Source organism: Akebia trifoliata, chromosome 6 (assembly GCF_017979445.1).
Source record: "Akebia trifoliata isolate Shusen 1 chromosome 6, ASM1797944v1, whole genome shotgun sequence".
Taxonomy (NCBI): Eukaryota; Viridiplantae; Streptophyta; class Magnoliopsida; order Ranunculales; family Lardizabalaceae; genus Akebia; species Akebia trifoliata.
The window spans coordinates 5,974,100-5,993,493 of NC_141380.1; the positions used below are offsets into that span (position 1 = coordinate 5,974,100).

The 19,394-nt window shown below is 34.4% G+C and overlaps 2 protein-coding genes across 2 annotated transcripts; both read left to right on the forward strand.

Annotated features, from left to right (window-relative positions):
• Positions 1 to 2,295: 2,295 nt before the first annotated feature.
• Positions 2,296 to 4,282, forward strand: LOC147399884 (uncharacterized). Its single transcript, XM_086446624.1, has 3 exons — positions 2,296 to 2,772; positions 3,725 to 3,895; positions 3,982 to 4,282. Exons 1-3 carry the CDS (start codon positions 2,323 to 2,325, stop codon positions 4,165 to 4,167), a joined length of 807 nt encoding a protein of 268 aa, XP_086302750.1. The 5' UTR covers positions 2,296 to 2,322; the 3' UTR covers positions 4,168 to 4,282.
• A 4,331-nt stretch (positions 4,283 to 8,613) lies between these two features.
• LOC147399885 (uncharacterized) lies at positions 8,614 to 18,849 on the forward strand. The gene is made up of 8 exons (XM_086446557.1): positions 8,614 to 8,822; positions 10,583 to 10,758; positions 11,103 to 11,301; positions 11,825 to 12,003; positions 13,315 to 13,390; positions 15,307 to 15,482; positions 17,323 to 17,521; positions 18,276 to 18,849. Exons 1-8 carry the CDS (start codon positions 8,735 to 8,737, stop codon positions 18,506 to 18,508), a joined length of 1,326 nt encoding a protein of 441 aa, XP_086302683.1. The 5' UTR covers positions 8,614 to 8,734; the 3' UTR covers positions 18,509 to 18,849.
• The last annotated feature ends 545 nt before the right edge of the window (positions 18,850 to 19,394 follow it).

A 19,394-nucleotide genomic window follows, 5' to 3' on the forward strand; every position in this document is an offset into this window, starting at 1 on the left:
AAAAGGATAACTAAAAATGCCATCATCGAAGCTTTCACACTCTTACGTACGATCACAAGGATATTTTTGTTTATATAAAAAATATAACATTTTAAAAAGGGTAAAATATTCTTTATAAAAAAAATGTCCTTTTAATTGTTTGGTCAATGACAAGTGTATGGAAGGGGGTAAATGCAATTATCAAAATATTAAGGGGTCAACATAGAATTATGCCAAACTACAAGGGGTGAAAGTTTAATTTACCCTACTTTTTAAAGAATATTTACAGAAGAAACATAGTTTGGAGGCTGTTAATGTCCCTGTGAAATACTGGACATTGGTGTTCCCCATTAGATAAACATGAATATCCTCGTATACTCAAAAACACTTTTTTTTAACTAAAATCCAATCGTTTTTTATTCATGTTGGAAGTTGAAACACGATATGCATTATGTTTTCATGTTCAAAGAAAATAATAAATTCGACTTAAATTAGCACTATCACTTGTGTATGTGTGCATCTCATTGACTTGTGATACTATAACTATTGAAGTCAATTCATTTTAGGGATCGAAATAATAGTGATCGATCACCGAATACTAATTTTACTTCATCACTTAAAAGATTTCCTTGAATTCCATACATATAATTACATTCCCAGAAAAAGAAAATTGGCACTCCTCCACCACTTTATTCTATTTTTCTTAATTAGTGAAAGTTTGTGATTGATTGCATTGTTGTTATTATTATTATTTTTTTCTTCTACATCATTCTCAAAGATAAAGATCACACTTCTTCATTTTCATTTTCATCATCAGTTTATTTTTCTTCTATCAATTTCACCATATATATGTATAGCTACAAATCTACGACATTGAGGGCACTAAGATATCAAAATAATAAGAACACAGAATGACAAAATAGATTGAAAAAGATCGCAAAGACTCATTTAATGAGGGAATACTAACATTTTTTTTTTCCGATAACACTTCTATCTATTTTGTCTTTTAATGAAAAAGATAAGGATATGTTAATCTTTTATATAATAAATGAGTCGTGCTAAGGTGACACAGGATTTACTATGATTCTCACAATTATGACATGGATATGCATACATAACCGTAGATAATTTTTTCTTGTATCACAAGGAAACACATCTATGGTTATGTGTACATCCCACATCAGACTTGTGAGAATCGCAATAAATACTTTGTGTCATGTCAACATTTTTCATAATAAATATTTATTTACATTAATTATCAAAATATTTATTACAAACAAAACACTAAATCTAAAAAATAGATGTCTTAAGCATTTATTATGCATATAAGTATTTATTAAATAAAATAATTGATATTTATTTTCACTAAAAAATAAAATAGATAAAGATATTAATGAAAAAAATATGTTGAAGAATGCTAACATTACCATGAAATCTTGAATTTCTAAATTAATATAAACAAAGAGATATTAAATTACAATTAATATAGAATAATTTACCAAAACGGTAGAGTTTTTGAAATTAATTCTGAAAACGGTACACTGTAGCAATTAATTCCAAAAACGGTAAATTTACCGTTTTCGGAATTAATTTTTTTTACCAAAACGGTAAAAACAGTAAAATATTTTTTTTTTACCGAAAATACCCTTTTTCTATTTTACATATATATTTACAATTTTAACCTTAAAAAAATGAAAATCCAACTAAAAAGATTCACTCTCTTTTGGTAATCCAACAATCATATGTATTTATAATTTTTTTTTTATCGAAATCAATTTTATTTTCGTAATTTTAGTCAAAAAATAAAAAAGGGTATTTCGGTATAAAAAAAATACATTTGACTGTTTTTACCGTTTTGGTAAAAAAAATAATTCCGAAAACAGAAAATTTACCGTTTTCGGAATTAATTGCTACAGTGTACCGTTTTCGGAATTAATGGAAATATTGTGCATGTTTTGGTAAATCTGCCATTAATATATATATATATATATATAAGAAAGCACTCAAACCTTAAAGAAAATCAAATATTATGCCAAACATTTAAAAAAATATGCTTTAGAACACTAATTCTAACACATACATTGAAAAAATGTTTGGTATAATTTTTGGCTTACTTTCGGTCCTTCGAGCGCCACTCATATAATACCTATTTTTATAAGAAAAAGTACGTTTTTCCCAATTTTTTCTTTCAAAAAGCAAATTTGTCAAATTGGGTCAACGCTTCATAGCAACAACGTCATCCTCCACGTAAGAAATAAAGCACTCTTTCTGCGCGCATAAGAAGGCCGAAGTGTTGAACCTAACACGCCACACCATCTCTCCAAGACTACTCAAACACGCGCCATGTACGACTACAACGATTTATTCGCTCTTAGTTGCACCACCACCACCACCACAACAACCGATTTCCTCGGCTACCAGCCAGAAATCGCCAATTCCTCGCCAACAGCCTTCCCTACTACGCTTGTTCCTCTTCATCTGCCTCCACCTCTTTTAATTCCAGCAAATATGGCAACCACCGAGTTTGACTCAGTACGCGAGACTCATGTGGGTATGAAATCGGAATTTGGTTACAGTAGCAGTACTGGAAGTTATGGGTCTCCGAGTTCGCTACCGAGTTGTTACGTTCAAGTTCAACGACCGAGTTTGGTTCAAAGAAGCATGAGCAGTCACTCTCTTCAAAAGGAGGGCTTTTTTAATCCCATTTTATCGTATCTCGACGAATCACATGATGAGATTTTGGACTTGGATACTGGTCCGATGAGAAAAGTTTTTAGCACCGGCGATTTACAGGTAGACAAAACACACACACACACACAAAAAAATTACTTTGGTAATTTAATATGTTGAAATGACCAAAATACCCTCATACAATAGGTGTTGTTTTTGGTTTGAGGGATACTATTGCGACGCCTTACCAACTGCGTGTAATTCTATTTACCTAAGAATTGGTGTAGCATTAGTAAAAGTTGGTGCGACAATAACAGTTTTTTATTTTATTTTAATTATTATTATGAGAGAGAGAGAGAGAGAGAGAGAAATTTGTTCCGAAAGGAGGATTTTGAACACATATAGCTTTATCAACACTTTTCACTCTAACTAACTTAGAAAGCATCATTATTAAAGTCGTATTCCAAAGATTTGGGGTCAGTTAAGTGAATCACATTCCTCGTCTGGAATAATTACAAAGGCAATAAAAAGAAAATATACTTGTAAAAAATAATAAGATTTACGTGGTTTGACAATGTATCTATGTCCCTAGGATTTGGCAGAACTAGGACTTCGGCCAAATCCCACCCATTTGGGTTTCTGGATCCAATCTCGCTTTGGCCTAGTAAGCTCACTTGAATTAATGCTTTCCTAGGTGAGATGTGCCTATTTTAATAGAATTTGAAAATTCTAGTGGGGGCACTCACTCCCAGTTTAAATACTCCCCTGCCCTTAGATGTATGATAGTCTTTTTTTATTATTATTAACGTGCGTGTTTAATAGGCTCGAGCTTTCTATTTATTAAGATGAGTTTGTCAAATATATATACATCGACACCCCTTAAGCGAGGATTTTACCAAGCCCAGGGTTAGAGTTGTTATTAGTGGGATTTAGTTGATCTGAGTGAAGTTTAGAGTATGTTTCTAGTATACAATGCATCCTTAATGATCAATCACCACCTAGATTCAAGACATTTATCACTAAAAAAAATATTTTTATCTATTCTAAGTAATTATATATACTTGATTTGTAATAGAGAATTAATGTGGTGCAACATCATGGTGAATCCGAAAGCCCATTATCACATGAGAATTATACCATAGAAGGGATGAACAAAGTCGGGCGTTACAACGCTGAGGAGCGAAAAGAAAGAATCGAGAGGTACAGAACCAAAAGGACTCAAAGGAACTTCAATAAGAAGATCAAGGTTATGCTCTAATATTTTTTTTAATATTGTTTTTAAATTGTAATTATTGACTAATTTAATTTGTTTACGTGTCTTGCTTGATTCAGTATGCGTGTCGGAAGACATTAGCAGACAGTCGACCACGCATTAGAGGACGATTTGCAAGGAACGAAGAAATGGGAGATAGTTCTCAAAGTCAATGGAATAATCAGATGGGAAGGGAGGAAAATGAAGAGGATGATGATGTTTGGCTTAATTTCTTTGATGCTTTCTCTGTCAATGCGATTCCTTAAAAGTGCAAAAGATGGTTTTCTTGATGTTGATTTTGTTTCCAATGTAGCAAGTATAGGTTGTGGTCTTACTTTGTTATAATTTAGTAATTAAGTACTAAATTGTAATCTTTGTGATGTAAATATGATTAATTAATGTTTTAATTAACGTGTTTGTCAAATCAACTTGATTTTGATGCTAACTACTTTCTCTTTCTCTCCTCGAAAATGATGACCATGATGTGATTGAGGAGATATCTTAAGCCTACATACATGGACTCGAGATTTGATATTAAAAAAATGATGATAAGGTAACAAATCAATCGCACGATACCACCAATATTGAGAAAAGTAAAGTTAATGGCTATATGGGGAGAGAAAAGTGTTGAAGAACGTGGATAAAATGCCATCACTTCATCAACTCATCGTTGATTTTCATTAACAATAAATTCAAACATATCAATAAAAACTTAAAAAAATTAAAATTAAAAATTAATTTGTGTGCGTTTTGGGAGACGCATACTTTGGAGACCCCCAAAAGGCCCCACACTCCTATTGATCCACTTGTTTTGAAGAGCACCCTGAATTTAGATAAATACTCACATTATACCGTGTTGAGATACCTTTAATACACGTGGATTAATAGAAATGTGGGTCGCCAAACACTTGATTTATTTGGATAGATATGCATCTAAAAATATTCGGGTTGAAGGATACGTCGTCGATTCGACGATAGAACTTCTGTTCATTTTTTTTTTTTAATTTAATTTTCATCGAAATTTGATAAAGTCTTTAACAAAGTTTTGGTAGGTGTAGAGTTGAAAATCTCTTCTAGAAGCAATGTCTCAATCATATGAATAATCAACGTTGTATCAACCAAGACATTCCAAAACATTGAATGTTTCAGGGTCAATGTTTCATTATGTTCACAATCAAAATCAAACTATCTCAACTGAAACATATTGAAAAGATATGAAATTTCAAATCATAGATAGCCACATGATTCAGTGATCGGTGGTCAATAAATAAATGATGGTTTTGAATCCAAGTTCAATCAACACTCAGACTTTATCAATTTAGCAAGTTGAGACCATAGTGTTAAAGGTATAATTATATTTAAAGAGAAATATCAATAGACAGTTTCACACTATTTGTATATTTGAAGAGGGCACACTTGCACTATTTTAAAACCTTCATAGATAGTTACAACCTTCAAAGATTCTCCTACTAGCTTTGTATTTATTTAACAGGTTAATCCCAAAGCTGCAAGAAAAAGTTCCCTAATGGTAACTCTTGCATACTCAAAGATCACTTTGAATGTGAAAAGTGATAATCTTTGTGAAATCGAACATAAACTATAATTTCGACATCATCAAACGCTTATCTCAAAATTTTGGGATTGATTGAGTGAAAAAAATCATGTTTCTACAAAAGAAACATTAAGAAGTTTTTACCAACGTGAGTTGGGTTCAATGGCCAAGGTATCAGGGAAAAGATTTTGAGTTCAAGCCCACTAGTTGGCCATCCATGGGGATTTATTCTTACTTGTCAGGTATGTGTAGTTTGTGGGGGTATTGCATGTACTCGAGGGATTTGGGCAAGATATGGAGTTCTAAGTGGCTAGTTGCCTCACCCATGCTAGTCAGATCTACAGGCCCGCAACCCACGTCATAAAAAGTTTTGAACAAATAAAAAACTATTACATTGATTGCCAACCTGACATAAACTTCCTCCATTTTAGCTTGATACTGTGAACATGATACGAAAAGAAATATTACACAAACGAGGTTTCTTTTATGATTAATAAGGCTCAGTTTTCCAATGAAATCCCTAGGAAAACTTTTCCCATTTATGTCATTTGTCAAACCCTAAAATTTTTCTTTCGGAAGTGGAACTTCATTTTATTAATTTTTTGCAAAGTGGGATTTCAACATAAACTCTTTTATAGTTCATCATCATCATCATTAAAGTCTCATCTCAAAATTTCATAATCGGCTAAACGAAAAAGTTTGTATTTCCTCATTCATCTAGGCAACTAGGTAATAATACTATAATGTAAAAGAAATGCTACACAAACCAAGTTTCTTTTAATGTTTTTGGACTTAATTAACTAAACAAATTGTTTTAAATTAAACAAAGGCCTACAATGTCCACTAGTTTCTAAAAAGTAGTTAGCTATATATATATATATGCACGCGCGCGGTACAAACAACAAAGATTGAGCTAGCAAAGGCAATCATCTCATTCTCACTCACTTTGAACTCTTTTAAAGTGTTTGTTTGGCTTTACAAGCCATGATATTGCCTTTACAATTATCTATTGTGTAGCATTTGGATTTTCATGTTATTTAATAACAAAAGGGAAGCTTATATTTTAAGAGATAATAGAATCTTGAATTTATAAGTTAAAGGCTACTATTATGCTATTACGACAATCTTTGGAGGTGAGTAACCCTAGATGTGAGGAGGGTGGCTTTGTTGATTCTTGTCGGGACCATATATGCTTACCCACTAAGTCTACGGCCTTTAATTTAAATAATGTGTATGTTGTGTGTAATAGGGTTGTAAATAACTAAGCAAGCACAAAATTCTGCATTGGACACAATCAAACACTCGAACTGCAAAATTACATAAAATCGAGTAAATGCAAAATTTTGTGTTTACAATGGTTTGTGATGCAAATAAGCAGGGCTAAACTCAAAATGTGATCCTTTTGATCTTATCATTTCCAGTTTGGGTCAAGGTCAAATCAATGGAATTTCAAGGTAACGAAGAATACAAATTTGAAAAGAGTACATTTATCAAGTTGACTAGATTTGAAAGCTATTTAGTCAAATAAAAAACTCGGCCTAGTTATGCGCTTAAACATTAAAATTTGGTGTGTATTGATAACTTTAATGTATATTTGAAGGTGGCAGGTAGCTTAATTGGTAAAATCCATGAGTGGTGGTTCCATAGGCCTGGGTTTTATTTCCCGTCATTAACGAGTTATTGATCTCATAATGTTGGCTTAGAGCATCTCCAACTATGGTTTTAAAACTCAATTTCACATCCGTTTCATCCATGCCAGATACAAAGTCATCTCAGAATAGTTTTTTGATAGGTTTGAGACGTCTCATTAAAAAAAAATAATGAAAAATGAACGTGAGGTTTAAATCTCGTCTGAAAAATTGACTTGTCCGTCCATCTCATCCATGCCTGATACCGAGACGACTCGAGCAATACATCTCGGTCTTGGACGAGTTTTGAAACCATGTCTCCAACACAATACCCTCTACCATACCCATAAATGAGTCTTTTAGGTATACTGGGTAGCAATTATGGGTATCCATGTGACATGCACTCCAACTATGCTACACTTAAATTATTTAATAATTTTTTAATTCAAGTCAGATTTAAAATTATGTGAAATTAACTTTTTTACAACATAAATGCCTGAATTTTTTTCCTCCAAAAAGGATGGGTAACGAAGTGGGAGTATGTTTTTTGGGTATCGAAAATGTCTAAACCCAAAAAATGGTGAGGGATGGGTCTTGCGTTGGAGTCGAAATTTTCGGACTCCATTACCCATATCGGCAGTTGGAAGCTGATGGTTAGAGGGAAGGGTATTGTGCTGGAGTTGCTCTTACGACTGGATATCCAAACCGCCTATGATATTAGATGAGTGTCGAACAATATTGGACTGAACTCGTCCATTTAACAATCAAACTGGGCCAAATAACAAGATGGCTTAGGTCCAGGCCCGGTTCACCCCACATAAATTTGGGTCTAGCTACGGGTCGGTCCAGCCCTAAACACAAACCAGTGCAATCCTGGCTCAATACCTTAACAAGCCTAGAAATCCTAACCAAACCCAGTCTATGTGGGCCAGGAAGGCCTAATCATGGCCCATTAACAGCTCTATTCTGAACATTGTAGTTTTGGACTAATTCGATTTAATAAAAATACAGATGGAATTAGCCCAGGTAGTTTAATTATATTTTATGAATCAAGTAGCTTAAGCCATGGATCAGGGTGATTTAGATATACCCCCTCCACATTTTGGGGAATGATTGAGATACCCCTGTGTTTTCAACTGATGACATGCCCCCTTGACCTCAGTATTTCCTGATAGACTTATTAGGGATGACCTTAATGCCATTGTCTTCAACCACTTGGAAAAAAATAAAGCCCTTGATTTTTCTTCCCCAAATCAGTCATTTTCAAATTCTTGAATAAGATTTTTGGCGAAATAGAAGATAATTGAATTTTTGTTAGAAAACGATGGATTGAAGACTGACTCTCGGAGAAATTTTAAAAATGTGATCCGATGGACTGGACTTGGGCCTGACTTGTATGGATTCCAAAACTTTGGGATTGGAATCGGTTAGAGGCCCAGATGACGGAGTCCATTATAGCCTGACCCGACCGGATCCATTAACACCCCAACAAAAACATTTGAACTTTCCCAAAACGCAGAGCGTCAACGTCGCTCTCCCTCTCTCTCTCTCTCTCTCTCTCTCTCTCTCTCTCAGTATCTTACACTCTCTCTGATGATCGAAGACTGAACTATTAATCAATCGATCAATCAATCTTGAGAAGAGAAAATCGCAATGGCGACTCATTTTCTGATTAATTCGAAAGCTCGTCCTGTTCTTCTACTTCATCTTCTCTATTTGATCTCTCTGTGCTTTCTTCCGGGTAAGTTTTTTCTCCAAATTAGGGTCTTTATTTCCACTCAAGAGTGATCATTTTCTTACTATTATATTTTTCATCCATTCGATTTGCGAATCAAATATGAATTAAATTATGATGAATCAATAACAATCATATAATCGAGCTCAGAGATTTCTCCTCTAAAGAATTCATTTGGGTTTCTTAATTTATTGTTGTTTGAGGTTTTTATTTATTTGGGTTTCTTTACCTGAATGTATGAATCTTGTACAAGTTATTTAGATAGCTCCAATTACAATCCACTGTCCCAAAATTCGGCGAATTTGTCCAACCTTCAAATCTCAAGAACAAGATATGATTTTTAGAGAAGTCGAAGTTGATGGGTATTTTGGAAGAAACCCACAATCATCATTTGTATAATCCCAGGTTATTTAGATAGTTACAATTACGTACTAGCCGGAAGTACTGTCAGAAATTTTGGTGAATTTTTCCAAACTCAACCTCAAGATTCTATCTTCTTCAGCCTTCAAATATGAAGAACAAGGTAGGATTTTTAGAGAAGTAGAAGTTGATGGGTATTTGGGAAGACACCCAAAAACATCATTTGTATAATCCTTGAAACATCTCCGGACCCCTGTCGAATAATTTCTGAATCCGAACTTGGTTATTGTGGCTAGATGTCCTTGTGTTTTTCTGAAAATGGAAATATTTATTTACTTGAGTTTTTTTTTTTTTTTTGAGAGTCAATTTTGATTATTTGGTTGGTAGATAAGATTGTGCACTAAGAAGTAGTAGATCTTGTTGGCATATTACTTACTAGTAAAGCTCGTATTTGTATTTGGTCATAGTCTCCTCTTGGGTTTGGGAGTTTGAGATTTGAAGCTCGTTTTTTTTTTTTTTTCATTTTTTCCTTATGAGTTGTAACATCATATGTAAGGATGGGGTCTGGAACTTACTCACTTGCCTTATTCCTTGTACCATTTCGCACCGTATATCCATAAATGGTCATATGCTCTTTGGGAATGCCCTTTCATCAATAAACAAATTACTTTTATTAAAAAAAAGTTTGTGGTTAGGATAAATTATATTGAGGAGCTTAAGCGATTTTCTTCACTTTGGTTTGTTTGGTTTATGTACTTATCGGGAAAAGAAATAGTTGGTTCACATGATGCATGAAGTGTGATTAAGAACTTGAGTGAAATCTGAGAGGCCAGGGCAAAGATTGACAATTGGAAGGCATGGTCAGTAACAAGAGACCATGTATGAGTGGGGTTTTCAACTCTCTTATGAATCTTATTCCGGTTACGTTTCTTTGAAATTTGAGTCTCTTGGGATGAAGTGGAGTTTATAATTTTTCAAAATTCCAGTTCATAATTGCAAATCCTTTTCAGAGTCATTTATCGAATGGGGAAAAAAATCAGAACTAGGGTATTCAAACAAATAACACTCAGGGTTAGTTGATCATTGTAGAGGACTTCCATATGAAAATTTTGTTTGTGATTTATCCATATTTTTAATCCATCCTGAATTAATTCTTTTATTTATTTATGGGTAAGCTGGACTTGAACCCACGACCTCAAAGTTGCCTTGCAATGTGTCATGCCATTGAACTATGGGTCTAAGCCCTGCTTTTAAACAGTCTAATTAACGGAATTAATTCTTACATTATATGAGAAGGTACACTTTGAATTCAAAGATTTTATTATTTCTCACTGAAGATTTAGGGCTTTGTGGGATAATGACATTATCTTTCCAAAAGGTCTGATTAGTGATGTCTCGTTTTGCAGGAATCTTTTCATCAGGAGTTGTTACTCTAAAGTCCATTCAAATATTTCAAACTCACGAGTGGCTAAATTTCAAACCTACCGTTTATTTTCATTGTAAAGGAGAGAACAAGACTATTTTGCCCGATGTGAAGGAAATAGACCTCTTATATTCTTTTAAGGATGAAGAATCCTGGCAGGTTTGTTGTAAAGTGATTCGTAGAAAACTTTAAAATTTGTCACTTGTTAAGGAACTGTTTCAAAAGATCATGTGTGTAGTAATACCACAGACTTGGAATCAAAAATCCACCTTCACACTTAAACCAATTTTAAAAAAGTAACAATCAAGATATTAACGTAGAAGTCAAGTCATTATTCCTAGAAACACGAGTGTATGGCTTAATCAACCACAAAAATATAGTTGAATCCAACATTTATTGGGTTTCTTCTGGAGGTCTTTTCTTCGGTTCTTCAGCCTGCATTTGTCATCGTCATTGTTTATGTGATAATTTACCAACTAACGGCACGCATGCAATGCTTGCAGCCACTGACGGAGTTTGCAGATACGAAATGTAAGCGGTGTGGGTTCTATGAGAAGGGAACCTTAAAACTAGATGATGTATTTGATGAGTGGGAGTTCTGTCCATCTGATTTTATGGCTCCTAATGGCAAATATGCCCGTTTCAAGGACAAGGAATTCAATGCTACTTTTTCATGTCCTCATTGCATGCCTACTGGAACAGGTGAGTCCCACTACATACTGTTAAAGCCCATGGGCCTAACTCATCCTTGAAAACCGGCTTGCAAAGAGAGGATTGACCCCGCTTTATACATTGCACATCCCAAGAGTACCCAGGCGAGGTGGGACTGTGCTAACACATACTTCAGTTTATTTATATGTAGCAATGTGAAGGTGCCACCTCAGGTGGGCGATGTGGGACTATGATAAAGTCTATATGGATGTCTCGGCTAAACCACTCGTCCATTGAGTGGGTTTACTGACTTTGAAAACATGACAAGTGTCTTTCCTGACTCAACAATTTCTTGTCTTAGTGGCCACATGGAGGTGTCTTATTGGTCCACATCATCGAACATACTTAACACTCACACACACTTGAAACATAGAATCAATCTAGCCAGGCCATGTGTATGGTCTGTCTCGAAAGCATGAAACTTGTTACATGTGTGTAAGATTTCAATTCATTTTTAATTATATATTTATATTTATTTAATCTAAATGGTTATTATCTTTGCTTGTTCTTGTAGGTTCTAATCATACTTTTGGCTATGATGATGGAGTGGCTAAAGAAAGGAGAACGAATGTCATCGTAGTGATCATAATCAGTTTTTTAGTTTCAACTGTATCCATGCTTACAGCAGTAGCTACTTATAGATACTGGCTGAAAAGGAAGAGAGGACAGAATCAAGCGCATTTCAAAAATCCTTAATTTGGAAAGTTATTTTCTTACTGAAAATGAACATAAACTATCAAAAAAACTTGGGATCGATTGAGCAAAAAAGATTCATGTTAATTAGGATGTGAAGAAGTTTTAGCATCAATTGCCAACCTGACATAAACTTCCTCCTCCATTATAGCTTCTTACTGACAATGTAAGGATCAGTTTTTCCATGGAATTATACTAAATTACTGTTTTCAATGTAAACTCTTTAATAGTTCAGTATCATTTATCTCAAAATTTATTTCCCAAATCAGTCATGTTCAAATTCTTGGAAAAAAAATTTACCCTCATCTTCAACCGTAACATTCCATGTACTTGAACCTTCAAACTTCAAAGGAAATATATGATTTTTGGAGAAATAGAAGATAATGGAATATAGGTTAGGAAAAGAATAATGCTCAAGTGACCCCAAGATTGGACCGCACATCGCACATCCTAACGTGAAAGTGTATGGGAACCACCGGTGCTTTTCCTCGAGATATGAGTGAAAAAGCATCTATGGTTTCTATCTACTTTCACGTCAAGATATGCCATATGGGGTCCAAATCTTGAGGTCACTCTAGCATGACTCTTAGAAAAATCAAGAGAGCTGCTATTGGCACCTCAGCTTTTACTTGTTACACCCCAATTAAAATAAAATAAATATAAAAGCAATGGTTGAGAATAAGTAAAAGTTAGGGTTCTCTCTTTCTGTCTATTTCTATTTGCTAGATTTAGGATTTTATATGAGTCTAATCCTAATTGTAAACAACTGATGAATTTGATTGAATGTGTTATAATGTTTTGTAATGTTGAGATAATAACTTGAACCAAACTTTTGTAATCTTCCAATGGTGAGTTTAATCTTAAATTAGGGTGTAATGTTGAGGTAATTACTTGAACCAAACTTTTGTAATCTTCAAATGGTGAGTTTAATCTTAAACAAAGAGTGATAAATAATTTAAGAAATTGGGGTGTAATAAGTAAAAGTTGGGATGCCAATAGCAGCTCTCAAAATCAAACCATCGTTTTCAAACCAAAATTTTAAATCTGTGATCAAATGGACTGGACTTGGGCCTGATTTGTGTGAACTCTAAGTTGTTGAACTCGTACAGAGGCGCAGATGATAGAGCTGATTCCGACCTGACCCGAACCGAACCGACCCATTAACTCCCCAACACGCGACTGATTCGGAGTTTCGGACATTCCCTCGCGAAGAGACAATGAGTTTCTCTCTCATGGCGCATCTGTTCTTCGATGATCGAAGTCTGAATTAACAATCGATCTTGAGAGGGGAAAATTGTTATGGCGACTCAGTTTCTGTTTAATACGAGTGCTCGTCTAGTTCGTCTACTTCTTCTTCTCTATTCGATCTTTCTGTTCTTTCTTCCAGGTAATTTTTTTTTCCTCCAAATTAGGGATTTTATTGAAAACAACGCTAACCCTAGTGGGGATTTTTCTCAAATTAGGGGTTTTATTGTCACTTAAGAGTCAAGAGTAAAATTCTTGCTTTTGAACCTTCATTTTTTTTCCTTTATTATAAGCCTTATCTATTCGATTTGCGAATTAAATATGAATTAAATTATAATGAATCATATAATTGAGCTTATAGATTTCTCCTCTAAAGAATTGATTCGGGTTTCTTAATTTTTTGTTGTGTGAGGTATTTATTTATTTGGGTTTCTTTATCTGAATGTATGAATCTTGTACAAGTAATTTAGATAGCTTCAATTACATAATAGCTAGATTTTATCTTCTACAACCTTCCAATCTCATGAACAAGATAGGGTTTTTGGTGAGGTTGAAGTTGATGGGTATTTGGGAACAAACCAAAAAACATCATTGGTATAATCCCCAAGTTATTTATACAGTTGCAATTACATAGTAGTTGGATGCACCATCAGAAAATTCGGTGATTTTTTCTAAACTCAACTTTAAGATTCTATCTTCTTCAACCCTCAAAGATCAAGAACAATACAGGGGTTTAATGGAGGTTGAAGTTGATGGGTATTTTGGAAGAAACCTAAAAACATCATTTGTATAATCCCCAAAAATTTCCCGGACGCACCATCAAATAATTGCCAAATCTGAACTTGGTTAGTATGGCTAGATGTCTATTTTTTCCAAAGATGGAAAATAATGGTTAGAGAGAGAGAGAGAGTCAATTTTGATTATTGGGTTGGAAGATAAGAGTGCACTGTGAAGTAGTAGGCCTCATTGGCATATTGCTCACTCCAAAATTAAGCTCGTATTTTTATTTGGTTACAATCTCTTCTAGGGTTCAGGAGTTTAAGCTCTGAAAATTGAGTCTTCCGGTGGAGGGATTTTGCTTACGAGTTGTAGCATGTCATGAGAGTGGGATGTGGGTCTTGCTCACTTTCCCTAGTCCTTGCCCCAATTTTTCCCTTTTATACTCTTTCGGGCATGCCCTTTCATGAATAAATAATTTACTTAAAAAAAGTTTGTGCTCACTTTCACTTTGGTTTAGGTTGGTATTTCTTTATAGTTGGTTCATGTGATGCATGAAGTGTGATTAAGAGCACAAGTGAAATCTGAGAGGCCAAGGTGAGGATTGAAAACTAGAAGGTATGGTTAGTGTAACGCCCTAGGCCCACAACAATATGATATTGTTCACTTTATGTCGAAGCCCACACTGCTTTAAAACATGTTTGTTCTTATAACCCAAGCTTTAATGTTCTCATGCCCAATGTGAGAATCTCCTCCCTATTATTCCACCCCGCAATATGACAGCTTCACTTCAACCTTACTTGGTCTTCATAGCCCTTTCCATGTCCAGCCAGTAACACAACAGTGGGACCGTGACAGTTAGGAACCAGAGACCATATAAAGGTTAGAATAGGGAGTGGATGTATATAATTACCCTAGTCGCTTGTTGAATTGAGTGGGGTTTTCAATTATCTCTAATGAATCTTATTCTGGTTATGTTTCTTTGAAATTCAAGTTCTCTTAGGGAGTAAGTGGTATCTTTTATTGTTTTCAAAATCCAACTTTATAATTGCAATTTTTTTTTTCAGAGTCACATATCAAAAGAGAAGAAAATTCAGAATTAGGGTGTAAAAACAAATTACATGCAGGGTTGGTTTATTAATGTAGAGGACTTTCATATGGAAAGAATTTTAGGTGATTGATTCCATGTTTTTGATCCATTTGGAATTTATTCTTATGTTATACTAGAAGCTATACTTTGAATTCAAAGCTTTATTATTTCTTACTGAAGGTTGTGGCTTTGTGGGATAATGACATTATCTTTTCAAAAGGTCTTATTGGTAATGTTGTCTCTTTTTGCAGGAATCTTTTCATTGGGAGTTGTTACACTTAAGTCTATTCAGATATTTAAAACTCACGAGTGGTTAAATTTTAAACCTACAGTTTATTTTCATTGTAAAGGAGAGAACAAGACAATTTTGCCTGATGTGAAAGAAACAGACCTCTTATATTCTTTTAGGGGTGAAGAATCTTGGCAGGTTTGTAGTAAAGTTGTTCATGAAAATCTTTAAAATTTAAGGGACTGTTTAAAAAGATAATATTATGTCTCTTACCACGCTTTTTTTCCCTTTAGGACCACACTTTAAAAAGATAATATATATATATATATATATATATATATATATATAAAATTCAACTGTAGGGCCCACTTTTGTGGGGGACAAACTTCCATTCAGCTAGGATAAATACCCCATCCAACTACAATTTTTGTCGAGGCCACTTTATTGCCTTTCCTCTTCACCCCTTCTAATTTTACTATATTTCCTCTTTTACTCCTTTAACGCACCTTATTATTTTTCATCTTTTACCCCTTAACCTCAAAAAAAAAAAAATTATAATACTTTGTAACTTTATTTTTTCCCACTTTCACCCCCTTAATCCCAAATAACGGCACATGCGAACTCTAGTCTATATAATAAAACACAACTGTAGGACCCACTTTTATGGGAGACAAACTTTTATCCAGTTAGGATAAACAATCCAACTACAATTTTTGTGGGTCCTACTTTATTACATTTCCTCTTCACCTTTCTAACTTTATTATATTTCCTCTTTTATTCCTTTAACCTACTTTATTGTTTTTCATCTTTTACCTTCTTTTTTTTTTTTATAAATATAAGATTTTATAAATATCAAAAGAAGAAAAAAGGAAACAATGGAAGTCGAAAAAGCCCTCAAGCAGAAAAACAATACAATAAAAGCAAGAAAAAAAAGACTACTAATTACACAAATTATCCCATCTAAAAACGAAATCTTCGAAAGAGATCCCAGCGAAATCTTGGCTTAACTTAGTCCAAAAATACAACAGCCCTAAAATCTCCATGTACATCGTATAGGACTTGTTCTCCTTGCCCTGGAACACCCTATTGTTTCTTTCCAAAGACCCCAAGCAATAGTCGCTAGAAGAATAGCCCAAATATGTCTTCTTCTATTAGAGAAGATGGTGTAAGCCCACCCTTCAAGCATCAAGGGAAATTAACTTCAGTCCTCTAATCCCTAAACCGCCATTCCTCTTTGGGGTGCAAATGAACTTCCACTTAACCAAATGGTAATTCCTACCTCCATGCTTATCATTCCACAAAAAATCTTTCGTGAGTCTTTCTATCCTAATCTCTGCGTATTTCGGCATAGAGAAAAGGGAAAGAAAATAAATAGGAATGCTAGACAACGTGCTTTTGATCAATGTTACCTTACCTCCCTTGGAGAGATACCAATATCCATTAATAATAGCTTTTACCTTTAACTTCAAATCTTTTTAATAATATCCCTTAACTTTATTTTTTTCCGCTTTTACCCCCTCAATCCCAAAGAGGATTTTTGTACGATAGGACGGGTGAACTCTAGTATATATATTTGAAACATTGGGGTTCTGCCATAATGCATGCAAGTAGTACAACCTGCATGCAAAGAACTATTAAGCGGCTTAGTATGCCTCAAAATTTCCTAGTTGTAGCAGTCATTCTTTCTGTTAGAGAACATGGAAAAGTACTAGTTACAATATGAAGGTTCCACCTTGGTGAGGTGGTGAATTCTGTGTAGTAATACCGCCAACCTGGAACCAAAACTCTGCCTTCACATTTAAACCTATTTTAACAAAGTACTAATGAAGATATAAACGTAGAAGTCAAGTCATTAGTCCTAAAAACACGAGTGTATGGCTTAATCAACCACAAAAATATAGTTGAATCCAACATATTAATGGGTTTCTTTTTGAGGTCAATTCTTTAGTTCTTCAATTCTTTAGTTCTTCAACCTGCATTCACCATCATCATTTATGTGATAATTTTCCAACTAACAGCATGCATGCAATGCTTGCAGCCACTGACAGAATTTGCAGATACGAAATGTAAGCGGTGTGGGCTCTATGAGAAGGACACCTTTAAACCAGACGACGTATTTGATGAGTGGGAGTTCTGTCCTTCTGATTTTATGGCTCCTGATGGCAAATATGCCCATTTCAAGGACAAGGAATTCAATGCTACTTTTTCATGCCCTCATTGCATGCCATCTGGAACAGGTGAGTTCCACTGCATACTTCAGTTTGTTCATATGTAGCAATCCTTGGAGTGGTGATAAAGTTTGTGTGTTTTTACCATGGACCAGAGATCAAAACTCTGCCTTCACACTTACACCTATCAAATTAAAAATTAAAAAAATAAATAAATAAATGCATTAATGCTACCTATCTGGAATTTCAATCGGTATGGCCTCTTGGATGGTTCACAGCCCAAAAGTCATATGATCAGCTCTTAATCTTCCACACTAGAGCCAAAAATGAAAATGGTTCAACTATGTATAAGCCACTGCAATGGATTGTAGAAAATGGAAGTTTGCCTTATTTATACTAGAAGGTGGCATGTGCAAATGCACATATATCAAAATGGCTTATTTGTAAATTAAAATATTGTTCAAACAGTTTTTGAAGATTACATATTGAAAAGGATATTTTTGCAATTTCGAAAACTAACCACTGTGATTATAAACTCACGTGGGTTGCCATTTTCTTGATTTTTGAACAAAATGACCCTAATTATATAAAATGTAAAGGTGGGGGCATTTTGAGATCCAAATCTTGGTGTCGAACCACTTCTACTCCGCCTTCTCTCATTATAATAGTAAAGATGAGTAACCTTTCCTAATTGAACTGTTTGAAACATCGAATCAATCTAGCCAGACCATGTGTAGGGTAAAACACAAAAGCATGAAACATGTTGCATGTGTGTAGGTTTTTATTCATTCTAAATGGTTGTTATCTTTGCTTATGCTTGTAGGTTCTAATCATACTTCTGGCTATGACGATGGAGTGACTAAAGAAAGAAGAATGAATGTCGTCTTAGTGATCATAATCAGTGTTTTAGTCGCATCTATAACCATTCTTGCAGCAGTAGCTGCATATAAATACTGGCAGAAAAGAAAGAGGGATCATGATCAAGCACGTTTCCTAAAGCTGTTTGAAGACGGCGATGACATTGAAGATGAGTTGGGTCTTGGCCACATAATATGATGAATCATGGCTTTCATCAAAGTAACACGACTCCACTCTCTAATACTTGTATAATGGTAGTTTCTTGTATATAATTTTTTGGTTTACACTTGTGTCTAGCAAAAGAAAACAAAGGTTTTACTTTTCTTTTTCAGATGTATGTATATTAATTAGAAGTTTCTGCAAAGTGTATGCAAATTTATAGAATGCATAAAGGAGAGGAGAGAAAGTGCAAGTGATGGTTTGGGTTTTGTAATGTTATAGAATTGCCATCCCTAAAATGCCCAAACTACTGCAATGTAAAAGTATCCCAACTTGCACATGGATTTTAAATAATAAAAAAAAATTGAAAACTTGTTAGAGATGGAGTAAATTTGTTATTTTATGGTGTGTCTTAGTTATATTTTGAGTTGTGACAATCTGACGCCCCCATCACAGAATCGTAGAACATTTGCCTCAGGATACACAAGAAAAAGATTTATGATTATGCATATTTCAAGGCAAATGATCTAATGTTGTGTGATGGGAGGAGTTATCGGGTGAGATGGGGACTGGGTTGGGCCTGTGGGCCAAATTGATATCCCTAACAGGTGGCATCGCTGAGAACAACACTGCACCTAGGGGTGCAACTCGGTCTGCTTCAAAACAAGAACCGAGCCAAACTGATGATTTTGGGCTGGTTTGGTTTGATTTGGAATAAATTTTGGTTCAGTCTGGGTTAAGAAAATGGAGAATCAATCAAATTTGGTTCAATTCTTGGCTCAAGACTTGTATGAAACCAAGCCAAATTGAGAACGAACTCTTAATGACTTACTAATTTTTAAGAGTTAGGGCATAGAATAATGACTTTTTTTATGCATAGATTAATAACTTCTTCTTTTTTTCGATGGATTAATGACTTATTTTA